Below are 13,775 nucleotides of genomic sequence, written 5' to 3' on the forward strand. Positions count from 1 at the left end.
AATTACTAGTCACTTACAATCCCTGAACTTACTTCTCCTTTAGATGCTGTTACAACTTTCAGTTCTGATATTTGTAAAGACAGCATAATAAAAATAAATACATATTTATTTATTAAAAAAAATGCTATCTGTAAGTACATTTGCAAAAGTGTGTCATTAAATAATGAACCTGAATCCTTGTCAATCAGAGAGGAGTGAAGCAAACTCCACGGCTGTTGCAGAAACGCCAAGGAAAATAGTTTTTCTAAGAAGTCCTGCAGCAGCTGAGGCAAATGAGCAATCTAGTTTGCAAACTCCAAGTCCACTAATTGCCCAATATCCAGCGCTGGTGCAGGTGTCTGAGGCGTGTGTGCAATAGAGGAAGGGGGGCACAGAGGGGTGTGGGGGGCTCCTGTGTTACAGTGTATCCCGATCTTCCTATAACACAGGGCTGTCAGCAGTGGGCAGTAGAGATCAGCTGCCTTTGTATCCAACTGCTGCAGCAACCTCACCTCAGAGAAAAACATGGCAGGATCTCAGAAACAGCTGTCAGCCGGGCAGGACCATCTCTGCAGCTAACCTGGATCCAAACATGAGCTTCAAGGCAGCCTGGAGTGAGAGTATCAGCAACACATCCAGGCGACTAAGGACAGTCCATGAGCAGCCTCCTCCATCAGCAGATGCATGATCAGCAAGTCCACAGGCACAGAGAGGAGATCAGCCACTAATCTCACAGTAAAGCTGTGAGCTTCCACAATAACAGCCCATCTTAAGGAAGAATACGGGTTGAGAAGCCTACAAGAATGAGGTAGGATCCCCCCCACCTTCGTCTGCATGCATGCATGCATGCACAGTATCATTGCATGGTGCTTGCTGCAGTGCCCGAGCCTTGCATACATGTCTGCCTGTGATTGAGGAGTCCATTCATTGTGCTTGTGGTCAGATAAGGGAGAGGGGGGCTTAATGGAGCGACCCCCTGTCATTGCTCAGCTCTGAGGTGGGGGCAAACAGTCCTTGGTTTACCCCCCCCCCCCCCGAGCACACTGTCACTGTGTGTACAGACAACACAAATACATACAATACCAGAAAGGAGGGAGGCAATAGGGGGGCTGTTGTGTGCTGCACAATCTGACACACATTTATATCCATCATGGACAGGATCATGCATTTAACCCCTACCCTGCTGCAAATGAACCACCTCCATAGGCAGTGTGATATATTGGTGAGCATTGGCAGGGGGGAGGGAGGATGTGAGGAGTCCATTTAACCCTTCAGCAGCCACAGTGGGCCGTGCTGTTGCCCTGTCTTTCTATACCCTGCCTGGCAGTGGAAGTGTTACAACCTTCATTCCAGCAAACCAATGTAAATGTGTCCCATATAATGACATCATTTAGTGCACACCGTGTGATGCTGAAGACAGACACAGACATGCATTTACAGTAAGTGATTATTTGCAGCAATCATTTGTGAAGAATTGCATGTATTTGTATAATAGAAATATATATTTATATATATATATATATTTATATATATATATATATATATATATATATATATATATATGTGTGTGTGTATTGTGATGTGAAGACAGTTGTATATGTCACTTGGGGGGATTATATTTGTGTCATTACATAGGTAGGAGCATTTGGTGACACAATAGTATTACAATCCTGCAACAAGAGGCCGTCCTGTGTTTCAGGGACAGACACACATTGCTGTGGTCTTATATCGGCTGTCTGACCATTATTTCTGTACTGGCATTTTTCCTTTCATAAGGTTGCTTGGCGGCCATGCTTAAAATAGGTACAAGAGCTGTGAAATGAGGTAAAGACCTAATTTTATCCATCCGTGTCTGATGATTGTCAGTATCTTTGTGAGTTATGTGGAGATTGTATCTGAATATGGCTGTCATTACAAACCACATATTTAACAATGAAAAATGAATATATAATCACAAGCCCGGGTGTCATGTCATACAGTATTCTGGTCATTTCATTGATATTTCAGAGAATAAGTGCTCAAAAAGGCTGATTTTTATTTAATTCTCACATGTGACGAGACAAACTAGTTTTGTTAATATTGTAATTTTTAAATATTTAGATGTCTGAGGTTTCTTTCCAAATGGTTCAGTCACAATCCGATTTTTAATTCTCTAATTATACCAGTGAGATATTGAACATTGGAATTTGTGCAAAGTTACATGTTTGAGCCCAGTGTGGTGACCAGTCGGACTATATTGCATGTTTAAACGTGTTATAAGGACCTCACTTGTGGCTTTATATCTGCAATGAGGCACTGAGCCACGAGGCACCATCATTGCGATGAGAACACTTTGACAGTGGACTTTGTTGCTCACGTGATGACCTTAATGAAAGGCGCAGCTCACGCACATTGGCTGTCGCTAGGACACATCGCCGTCCAGTCGTGGTTCAGTCTTTACTTTGATGTCAGAATCACTATGACGAGTCCTGAGGTGGAAAAGCTATTCTTGTCCGAAGGCCTTGGGTTCAGTGTGTGGGCACAGGGATGTTCGTGTCACCACTGATTAATGCGCCACTTCTTATTTATAGCTTACAAAGCACTAACACAACTTAATTTACCACAATCTATGATAGTTTTTGTTTTTTTTTATATATATATACTCTCATTTTAAACTGTACCTGTCACCTACACCAATGGAGGCAGCCATTTTCTGGCCGAGCCAATATTCAGCCTTTTAGTTCACTAAGATTCAGCTACATCACTGAGGCACAGAGTCCTCAGTAATGGCTCTAGGTCATATTAAATTGATAAGCTGTCTATTATGAATACTGAATCACCCCCTACCAATGCTGCCAGCAACAAAGATGGCTGCCTCCATTGTCTGCAGGACGTAATTTCTCAACCTGTGGTCCTTGCACCCCCAGGGGTAGGTAAAACAGTCTCGAGGGGGTGTGTCAGTCTTTTTTAAATTGAACTCGTATTGACAATTTACCGTATTGGTGTAAAAATACAATGTATAGAAATTTGAATGAAACATTTACAAGCGCAGTAAACATATACAAATTGTAGGGATACTTGGGAAATAGTTAAAGATATTGGCGGGTCCATGGTAAACTTATAGATATATTTGGAGATACTTGTCGAAAATATTGGACATAAAGAGGGAATATGGTACATCTTTTACAGATATAAGGGGGTTTGTGCAAATATTGCACACAGAAATATATATATATATATATATATATATATATATATATATATATATATATATATGCATGCATGCATGCATACATACATACATACACATTAAGTGGCCACTTAAACATGTTCTAGTACTGAGCAGATTTGGCGGCTGCACATTCATGCTGCAAACCTCCCGTTCCACCACATCCCAGAGGCACTCTATTGGGTTGAGATCATGTGACAGTGGCGGCCATTGGAGTACACTGAACTCGTCGTCACGTTCGTGGAACCAGCTTGAGATTATGTGTGCTGTGTGACATGGTGCGTTATCCTGCTGGAAGTCGCCATCAGAACATGGGTAGACTGTTGGCATGGAGGGATGCACATGGTCAGCAACAATAGTCCGGTAGTCTGTGGCCTTTAAACAATGCTCAATTGTTATTAAAAAAAATTCCCACACCACCGCCACCACCAGCCTGCAGCTTTGACACAAGGTAGGATGGCAACGGTATTCCCTGATGGCAGTGGGATCTTTCAGCAGGATAATGCGTCCTGCCATAATGCAGAAATTGTTCGGGAATGGTTTGAGGAACATGACAACGGGGTCAAGGTGTTGACTTGTCCTCCAAATTCCCCAGGTCTCAATCCAATGGAGCATCTGTGGGATGTGCTGGAAAATCAAGTCCGAGCCATGGAGGCCCCACCTCGCAACTTACAGGACTTAAGGATCTGCTGGTAACGTCTTGGTGCCAGATACCACAGGACACCTTCAGAGGTCTTGTGGAGTCTATGCCTCAATGGGTCAGAACTGTGTTAGCGGCACAAGGGGGACCTACATAATATTAGGCAGGTGGTTTTATTGTTGCTGCTCGGTGTATACACCAGTAATGGGCAACCTGACGCACATCAGGGGCTGCATAACCGGCCTTCTAACCTTCAAAGGGGCCGCACATCACCCTTAATCTCAATAATAAGTTACATGATTAATTTAATCAAAGAGACACCTTATCTGTAATAACAGCAGCATCATTTTAAACAAGTGTTACAAGCTATAACAAACAATAAACAGAAGGGGCCGTCTGTTGCCCATCACTAATATATACACACCTGTGTGTGTATATATATATATATATATATATATATATATATATATATATATATATATATATATATATATATATATATATATATACACACATACACACACACATATATATATATATATATATATATATATATATATGTGTGTGTGTGTGTATGTGTATGTATGTATGTATGTGTATATATATATATATATATATATATAATATTTATTATAGAATCGCCAGTTGCTCCCCAACAAAACTATCCAAAACCCTTAAAGTAACACATTGCATGTTTACGTTGTATAGATATTGGCAAATGACTTTTCAAAAACAATCTTTATTTTCTTAAATCCTCAATTTTTTTTATGAGGAATATTAATGACAAATTGGGCAGATCATATTCTGTTAAATCTTAAAATTAGTTAAATTTTTTACCATATACAGAATTAAATGGTCTATACATATAGGGGGTGTATTTCTCTTTGAGGGGTGTTCTGTGGAAGATGAGGAATGGATCATTTTGCATTAGCGTGTCCCTATCATTGACTTTCATTGCTCTCCGTACTCCTCATGTCACCAATTTTTTGTACTTTTTTTCGCCACTTCCTTTGCTGGTGAGCAAATAGTGCGCGTGTTTTACTTATCACCACCATGAAATAACACTTTTATAGCAATATGCCTTATGTTTTATAATTAGTATGTTTTATTTTTTTCTGGCTGAACAATCACTCTACCTAAAGGAAAACTAGTAATTCATCCTGCCTGAAGAAGTTAGTGCAACGAACACAATGTCTATTTTTCAAATAACAAATTTGTTCTGTAATTTCTTATAAGCAAAAAAATATTTACATCCTAAATATAAAGACTTTTAATAGAACATTATATAGTCGTCTCAACAAATACATTGTTATGGCCATTTTCAGCCACCTCCACTTATTCCATGGGGGGGGGGGGAGGGGGGATACTATATAAGGACAGACACTGATTGAGAAATCATCATACAGGTATTCAAAATTATAAAAGCCACTAGCCACCCGTTACAGTGGTATAAAGTTTGCTGCTAGGTGTAGCCATCATCATCATCATCATCATCATCATCACCATTTATTTATATAGCGCCACTAATTCCGTAGCACTGTACAGAGAACTCGCTCACATCAGTCCCTGCCCCATGGGAGCTTACAGTCTAAATTCCCTATTATACACACAGACAGACACACAGACTAGGGTCAATTTTTTGTTAGCAGCCAATTAACCTACCAGTATGTTTTTGGAGTGTAGGAGGAAACCAGAGCACCCGGGGGAAACCCACGCAAACATAGGGAGAACATACGAACTCCACACAGATAAGGCCATGGTCCAGAATTGAACTCATGACCCCAGTGCTGTGAGGCAGAAGTGCTAACCACTGAGCCCCTTTTTTAAGAAAATTATTAAAAATTCCCAAATCACTCCCGTCTACCACAGCCTCACGGGCGACATTGGCCTTGGTTAAATACAAATAAAATAGTTTGTTTATGTTATCTATTAATTGATTTCGTTTTTATTTTTTTTTTATTTTTGCATTTTCACATTTTGGTTTGTGGGGTTTGCTTTGGTGATAACAATTCCTTTACCAGAACACCGCTCCCTATGGGGCATCTCCCAGCTCGTTTTATGCCCTAAATATGTAAGCTTTGATCTCATTTTAATATTAATATCCAGATCATTGCTACGAATGAAGTGAGTAATTCTGCAATGCTGAGTACTAGGTTTTGCAGAATTAAATATCCAGCACCCGCTGGTAAGACTTACTTACCTCTAAGCGACCCCGCCTATATTTCAGCTTGTCCCAATTTTGCGTTATTACCCACAGTGTGATTACCCGACCAGTAACCGTACGTGAACACCATATAAAATATTGTGCAGTACATTAGGCTATATTTAGATTATTACATCTACTTTTGACCTGTGTTAAAGAGGTAAAGTGCATTATTATTCTGCAGGGATAATTGATGCCTATGCCCTTTGAATATGTATTTGCATTCACACTTGGGATATCTGAATACCCATTAAACATGCACAGTGGCATAATGGTTAGCACTTCTGCCTCCCAGTACTGGGGTCATGAGTTCAATTCCCGACCATGGCCTTATCTGTGTGGAGTTTGTATGTTCTCCCCGTGTTTGCGTGGGTTTCCTCCCACACTCCAAAAACACACTGGTAGGTTAATTGGCTGCTATCAAAATTGACCCTAGTCTCTCCCTCTTTGTCTGTCTGTGTCTCTCTGTGTCTGTGTGTGAGTGTGTTTCTATATTGGGGAATTTAGACTGTAAGCTCCAATGGGGCAGGGACTGATGTGAATGAGTTCTCTGTACAGCGCTGCGTAATTAGTGGCGCTATATAAATAAATGATGATGATGATGAATCCAGTTTACCTTGAATCAAAGCAGATTTGAGGGTAGAAAAAAAACTTCTAAAAAGAAAAAGTGGAAGTGTTGCCCATAGCAACCAATCAGATTCTAGCGCTCATTTATCTAATACATTCTTACAAATGATAGGTAGAATCTGATTGGCTTTAAAACATGAGGTAGGGATAACAAACATGTATCGTTTAATAACTTTCTAATATCAGGCAGCACGGTGGCTCAGTGGTTAGCACTTCTGCTTTACAGCACTGGGGTCATGAGTTCAATTCCCGACCATGGCCTTATCTGTGTGGAGTTTGTATGTTCTCCCCATGTTTGCGTGGGATTCCTCCGGGTGCTCCGGTTTCCTCCCACACTCCAAAAACATACTGGTAGGTTAATTGGCTGCTATCAAAATTGACACTAGTCTCTCTCTCTCTCTCTCTGTGTGTGTATGTTAGGGAATTTAGACTGTAAGCTCCAATGGGGCAGGGACTGATGTGAGTGAGTTCTCTGTACAGCGCTTCGGAATCAGTGGCGCTATATAAAATAAATGGTGTTGATGATGATAAAGATCCTTAGTTGTAAATGTATTAAGGCGATTTTTGCGAATCGAAGATATTTAGCGACTTTGACAGCTAAATTTAAAACGGCAATGTGTTTGAAGGCAAGATTACCTTATGTTTTAAAGCCAATCGGACTCTAACTATAATTTGCAGTGTCATTAATACATTTACCCCCGGGTCTATACTTCTTTTTTATTTAAATTACTGAATGCCTTTACCATCTGTTTTCTCCCATTAGTTTGCATTGTGGCTGGCGTCACAGAAAACCTATCGCGTGCGCACACAGCGAAGGCAGCCATTTTGTCTGCGTGCCTAGCAAGTTGATGGGCTCCATTCTTTACGACTATTGGTTAAGCCGACAAAATGTCTGCCTGCACTGTGTGTAGACAAAGAGTGCACTTAAAGGAAGGAGGGGCATAGAGAATGAATGTGTACCTATGAAAATACAAATATCTGGGTAAAATAGTTAGGTCTTGTGCTACATATTTATAAAGGTCACCATCATTAACCATTTCATCGCTGGCGTGGGTATTAGATATTGAAAGGTTATTTGGGTTGTCTCATTCTGTCTGTGTGAAATCACCAGTCACGTGTTATTATAGGTAGTAATAGGACACATTTGTACATTTTTGTTGTAAAATAGGCCAGAGATGTACTCAGTACCAACATCTTGTGATTGGTGGTCTAGCTGCCTTGTGTAAATGTTTTGTCTGTCCCAAACTGATATCCCCTTAATACGTTCTGGGGACACATTTAGAGATAAAAGCGTAGAGAAAGCAAATTAATAAAAAAAGCTGTGTAAAAATGTTTCAAGTTTTTTAACTATTAATGTCCCTTCTGCAGAGCCCCAGAAAAATGGCTGCTGTATTCCTCTTACAGTGCCAGCTGAAAGCTGGGTGTGGGGAGGACCAATCAAAAAATGAAAGGAAGAGATTGTGGCTTTTGATTGGTCCTCAGGCTTTTACCTCTCCGTCCCTAATTGAGTTGCTGATCACAGAACTGGCAGAGCCCCAGGAAAATGGTTGCATTTAGCAGCCCTGGGGGCTCTGGCTAGGGGGAGAAGCAGCTCAGTAACACATTTTATCTAGGCCAGTAATTGGGCAACAGACGGCCCACCGCACCTTCCCCTGCGGCCCCCAGCTCCGCCTGCTGATATGTTATTACAGATAGGAGTCTCTTTCTTTGATTAAATGTAGTATTAGTGAGGTTACGGGTAGTGTGCGGCCCTTTTGAAGGTAAAAGGGGCCCCCACGTGGCCCATGTGGTGTATCAGGTTGCCCATCGTTGATCTAGGCGCTACAACAGCTTAAGTTACTAGAATGTCTAGTGGGCTAGTCCGTCACAAAATTATAATATTCACGGGGCCAGACGTACGTTTATCCAATCAGAGCATTGACCTGTTAAGACGACTAACCCACCTTGTAGCCAATCAGAGCCAGTGTGTCTAGTGCGGGACCCCCCCCCCACCACCACCACCATTTATGTCCTTTTTGTCTTAAGACGGCCCGTGTACATTGCTGATTTGAAGCAACTTGTTCACATAATATATATATATATATATATATATATATATATATATATATATATATATATATATATATATATATATATATATATATATATATATATATATATATATATATATAAATATTTTCCAATGCATGAAAGGATTTGTATTGCTGCATCTTAGAAGAAAAAGATATAATCAGCCTCTGCAAGATGTGTGTCATGGAGCCTGTCTTACTATCTGAGTCTAGAAGGATCTATAGGTGCTTATAATATGAGCCGGCCTCAAAAAACGCGTCCGAAATCTAAATAAAAGTGTAGAGGCCACATGAAAATGTTATCACTAATGTCATTGTTATATTTATTAAAGTCTCTTCTTGGCAAACTGCTAAAGACGCAGCGCTGTTTTCTTCAGACTTTACACATTATGACCACAGGGAATACAGAAAGGCTCCATTCTCAATATTAATAATTGCAGAAGAGATGCTGCTTAAATTGGGTTTGTGTAATGCAAGAAGAGTGATTTGCCTGTAACTGATCTTTGTAATCTCAGTTTATTTAAGGTCATTGCTAGTAGCTGTTTGGTGGAGCCGTCATATCTCCGCATTTCCCAGTTGTGTTTGTTTTTCTTCTCTAAACATTGTGAATTGTTCGGATTCCTGCAAGTGGGGTCATGTGTTTGGGAAGAAAAAGAAAAGTGACTGTGAAATGGCTTTTAGGGACTCTGAAAAGGAAAGGCCACTGGGATATGCCAGTTTTCTAAGAAATGATAGAAATTACCCAGAGAGAGTGATTCTTTACAGTAAGAGCATTAAATATTTCCAACATTGGACGTTTGGCGGATACAGTAGATAGTCAGTAAATTGTTTTGTGACAATGGGACATGCGCTGATTGAAACATTTATTGTAGGATGCAGATTATAAACTCTCTGAGAAACTACCACATAACACAAGAATTCATTTGTGCTTTCAACTAGGCATCTAGATAAAAAGTTCTGTCAAGGGATGGAAACTATCACTGTTATTAGTGTATTATATAAAACATTTTGTATGATGGGTTTAGTGGTCATTTAAAAACCTTCTACATGTGCCCAACAATCTGGATTGTCATGGTTGAAAGAGGCGGGGCTTATTCTGTGAGTTGCCATCTAAAAAGTTGGACATGATTTGGTTGGGTCTGGGTAGGTGTGGTTGGGTGTAGTTTGGTCTGCGTGGGTGTAGTTTGGTCATTTCTGGGTGGGTGTGGTTTTGTTGGGTCTGGGTGGGTGTGGTTTGGTCTGTGTGGGTGTGGTTTTGTCGGGTCTGGGTGTAGTTTCAGTCCATAAGGTCTGGGGTCAATATTATCCTGAAATTTGGTCCTGGACTGTTATGTAAATAAGCGGTACCAGTTTGTGCATACTTTGATGGTATTACTTTCTATGGAAGACCCCTATCTCCCCCTATCATATGTCTTGACCAGGTGTTTGATCTGAGAGATGTCTTGTCTTATTCAACTAGAAAAAAGTTGAAGTCAATTTGGTTTCTGATGCTAATTGGACATTTGGGTTAGTTAGGCTGGGTACACACTGGAGAGTTTTTGTCCAATAATCGGGCAAATCAGCCGACATACGACCGTTCAGTCAGGAGTCGGGTTAGTGTGTATAGTGACACGATGGTCAAAAGTCATTCCAAAGTGCCGGTCATCGTTTCATTTGGTTGGTTGTACTGTGTAATATTTTCCGACCAATCACCGACTGATCATGTAGTGTGTACGCCCTCATCATGCTCATGATCTCCATAGAGTTTACAGAGTCGGGATCTTTTCAGCCGATGCTAGTGATGAGTGTCCCGGTGAATAAATGTAGAGAGAGCTGTAGAAGGAATAATTCATTTGTTCATTCTGAGACAGAATGTTTCGTTTCAGAGTCACAGAAGCTAACGAAATTCGTTAGGACATGTAGATCGCTATAACAAGGCTGTTTAATCAGTGTGACAATAATGAATGAATGAATATTGTGCTGTCATTCTCTGAAGACTAGAGGACCAGAAGAAGAGCACAGATCTGAAGGTAAATTGTGTCAGTGTGTATGGATGAATCGTCAGACTGATCGGACTTTCAGTCGTAAGTACAATCGTTTGGGATAACACGTCGGTCGGAAAATCCTTCAGTGTGTACCTAGTCTTACCCATGTGAACTTTGTAGTGGGTAACTAACTAGCCTTTATAACCAATTGGCATCGGAACCCAAACCGACTTCAACCAATTTGTCTGTCAGCTATTTTACAGCACATCAGAAACTACCTCTGTATCATGCTAACCTTTCATTCATAAACTACTTTTTCATTCCTCTCATTTACTTTCAGCTTTTACTTAATTATATACCCCAACTTAGTGATTTATAAGTCAATGTTTTCTGCTGCATAAATGCAAGTGGGTATGTCCATGTTAAAGACAGTGTCAGAATTGCTCACATAATCATCATCATCACCATTTATTTATATAGCGCCACTGATTCCGCAGCGCTGTACAGAGAACTCATTCACATCAATCCCTGCCCCGTCGGAACTTATTGTCTAAATTCCCTAACACACACACACACAGACACACACACACACACACACACACACACACACACACACACACACACACACACACACAGACACACAGAGAGAGAGACTAGGGTCAATTTTGATAGCAGCAAATTAACCTTCTAGTATGTTTTTGGAGTGTGGGAGGAAACCGGAGCACCCAGAGGCAACCCACGCAAACACAGGGAGAACATACAAACTCCACACAGAAAAGGCCATGGTCGGGAATTGAACTCATGACCCCAGTGCTGTGAGGCAGAAGTGCTAACCACTGAGGGACTGTGCTCCCCACATGCAAACTAGCATTATAAAGGCTAGTGATACCCATGAAAATTACCACCCGTGGGTATAAGGTCTTATGGTTTGAAAAACAGTACAGAGAAGTTGATAAGTTTAGGGGCTTGTTCAAAGATGCGCTCAGGGAAAATGTGTAAAAAACCTTATCTGTGCTTTTGTGGTGCATTTTTCTATGTGCTTTTCATGCGCTTCTACCAATAAATTATATTATAATGAGAGTTTGCCGTTTACTCAAATTGGTCTTTCTTCCGTCTTAAAGACAAAAAAAAATAGTGGGTATGTGTGAACAAGCCACTTAATCTTTTTAGCGTGTCACAATATTGTTTCAACAAAGAAAGACAAAGGAACGGCAATTTGACACTAAGTAGGGCAGAAGGTGGCTGTGAGTCCAGTCTACTAACTTTTTCTAACTCACTTGATGAAGGTCAGATGAATTCTTCAGCAGTCGCGTTGATAGGTTGAAGACAACTTTTAAGGTTTACATTCATAGGAAAGCAACGTAAATATTAATAACAATAATAAAAGTGTAATGTCTTCTTATCAATTGGGGAATTAACTAAGAGCGAGGTGAGGGCAAAACTGTCCGGCACTGCAGTGTTTTGAAATGAACGATAGTGACAGCCACTGTAATTTTAGGGAGAGGGTTGAAAAGGTGATTACAATATTAGTTTTCTTTTCACAGTCACCCTGAGAAATATTATTGTAAATTATTTATTCAATAGATGTTTTAAATAAATAAAATGAGCCTAAACTTTTACACCATGTGTCCTATTTAAAGCCGGAATTGTTTGAATTTTGTTTCTTTGACAAACGACGCTGCGGACTGCTTCCTTTCAAGGGAAGAACGCGGTACCAGAGCTTTATTAATGCATTGTATATATGGCATGCTTTGTATACTTCCCAGAAAAGATCCTTAAGTTTACACGCAGATTTATAACTGTTTACATTCTATATTGTACCTTATGAAAAACTACTCCGTTTACACAGTGTGACTTATAATAGTGGAATTATTTTCACATGATGGTGTGCTATATTTAGAGTTCCATTTACTTTTACTTATCTTTCTCAATCCTGTGTATATAAAACAGCTGAGCGCTTAATGCTAGTTCTGGTCAGCTGAGCTTTTTCCTTTGTTTAATCAGAGAAATGAGAAAATCTTGAACTGAGTAACCGGATTCTTCAAACCCGCTGTTAGGCGCCGGTGAAATGATTGCGATAGGGCAGTGTGTTTCTGCAGGTTTAAGAGCTGCTTTATGTGAACATGTCTTTAGTGTACTCCACCTGCGTTTTTCCGCTCCATCACTCCCATGTCCCACTTTTCACTGTGCAGGTTGGCAGTAAGTGCTATAGTCGTGCTAGTCTGCATAGGAGCATATGCGGAACGCACACTTTCTGGGTTTTGCGCAGAGCATTTTCATGCAAGAAACACTAGGCAAACTGGCGACGTTTCACCCTCAACAGCCCCTATCTATGCAGAGAGATCTAGGGCTAGATTTACTAAACTGCGGGTTTGAAAAAGTGGAGATGTTGCCTAAAGCAACCAATCAGATTCTAGCTGTCATTTTGTAGAATGCACTAAATAAATGATAACTAGAATCTGATTGGTTGCTTTAGGCAACATCTCCATTTTTTTCAAACCCGCAGTTTAGTAAATATACCCCCTAGTTAGCTACGGTATATGTCCCGATAGTACAGATTTTAGTTGTGCGGGTTTATCGAAATTTGGGCTTGGCACCTGTGGGCATGGTTTGGTGATTTCATTTGTTACTATTTTGAACATTTAAATGTTTATGATTAAGCCACTGTTATAATCATTCTCTTCTCCATTGTTACTGCCTGATAATGTAACAACGTATCTGCTTGGACCTTTGCTCAATCATTACCTCTCTTGTCATCCTGAGAATGAGTGGTACAGGGAGTCTTTAGCCATACTCCGTTACAGTGCTGTACTGAGTCATGTTATACCCTTCAGACTCTGACAAGTAGATTGAAATGAATGCAAGGCCAGCCCACACGAGAAACATCAATTAGTTATAAAAAAAAAAAAGAATAAAAGGTACAAGCTTAAAAACAGTACAGTGGCTGCGAATATGGTGCAGAGAATGTTCTGTCCTTTCATTTTGTATAGAAAGTTTCCACAATATAGGAAACATATCGCTGTCTGATTACATAATAACAGGGCTCAGAACAAACAACAGGAGACAGAATTCAGCTCATTGTCAA

The 13,775-nt window shown here is 40.2% G+C and overlaps 1 protein-coding gene across 9 annotated transcripts in view; it reads left to right on the forward strand.

The window, feature by feature from the left end:
• Nucleotides 1-440: 440 nt before the first annotated feature.
• Nucleotides 441-13,775, forward strand: part of EVL (Enah/Vasp-like) — a 111,610-nt gene continuing 98,275 nt past the window's right edge. For 2 of the 9 annotated variants that reach the window (XM_075192392.1, XM_075192393.1), the window contains exon 1: nt 1,323-1,418. In XM_075192392.1, coding sequence (XP_075048493.1) covers nt 1,360-1,418 — 59 coding nt within the window. In that variant the 5' untranslated portion in view covers nt 1,323-1,359. Of the gene's footprint in view, nt 788-1,260; nt 1,419-13,775 lie in introns of those variants that run through there. The other 7 variants (XM_075192385.1, XM_075192382.1, XM_075192381.1 and 4 more) reach the window with 7 other exon arrangements.

This window comes from Mixophyes fleayi, chromosome 12 (genome assembly GCF_038048845.1).
Source record: "Mixophyes fleayi isolate aMixFle1 chromosome 12, aMixFle1.hap1, whole genome shotgun sequence".
NCBI lineage: Eukaryota > Metazoa > Chordata > Amphibia > Anura > Limnodynastidae > Mixophyes > Mixophyes fleayi.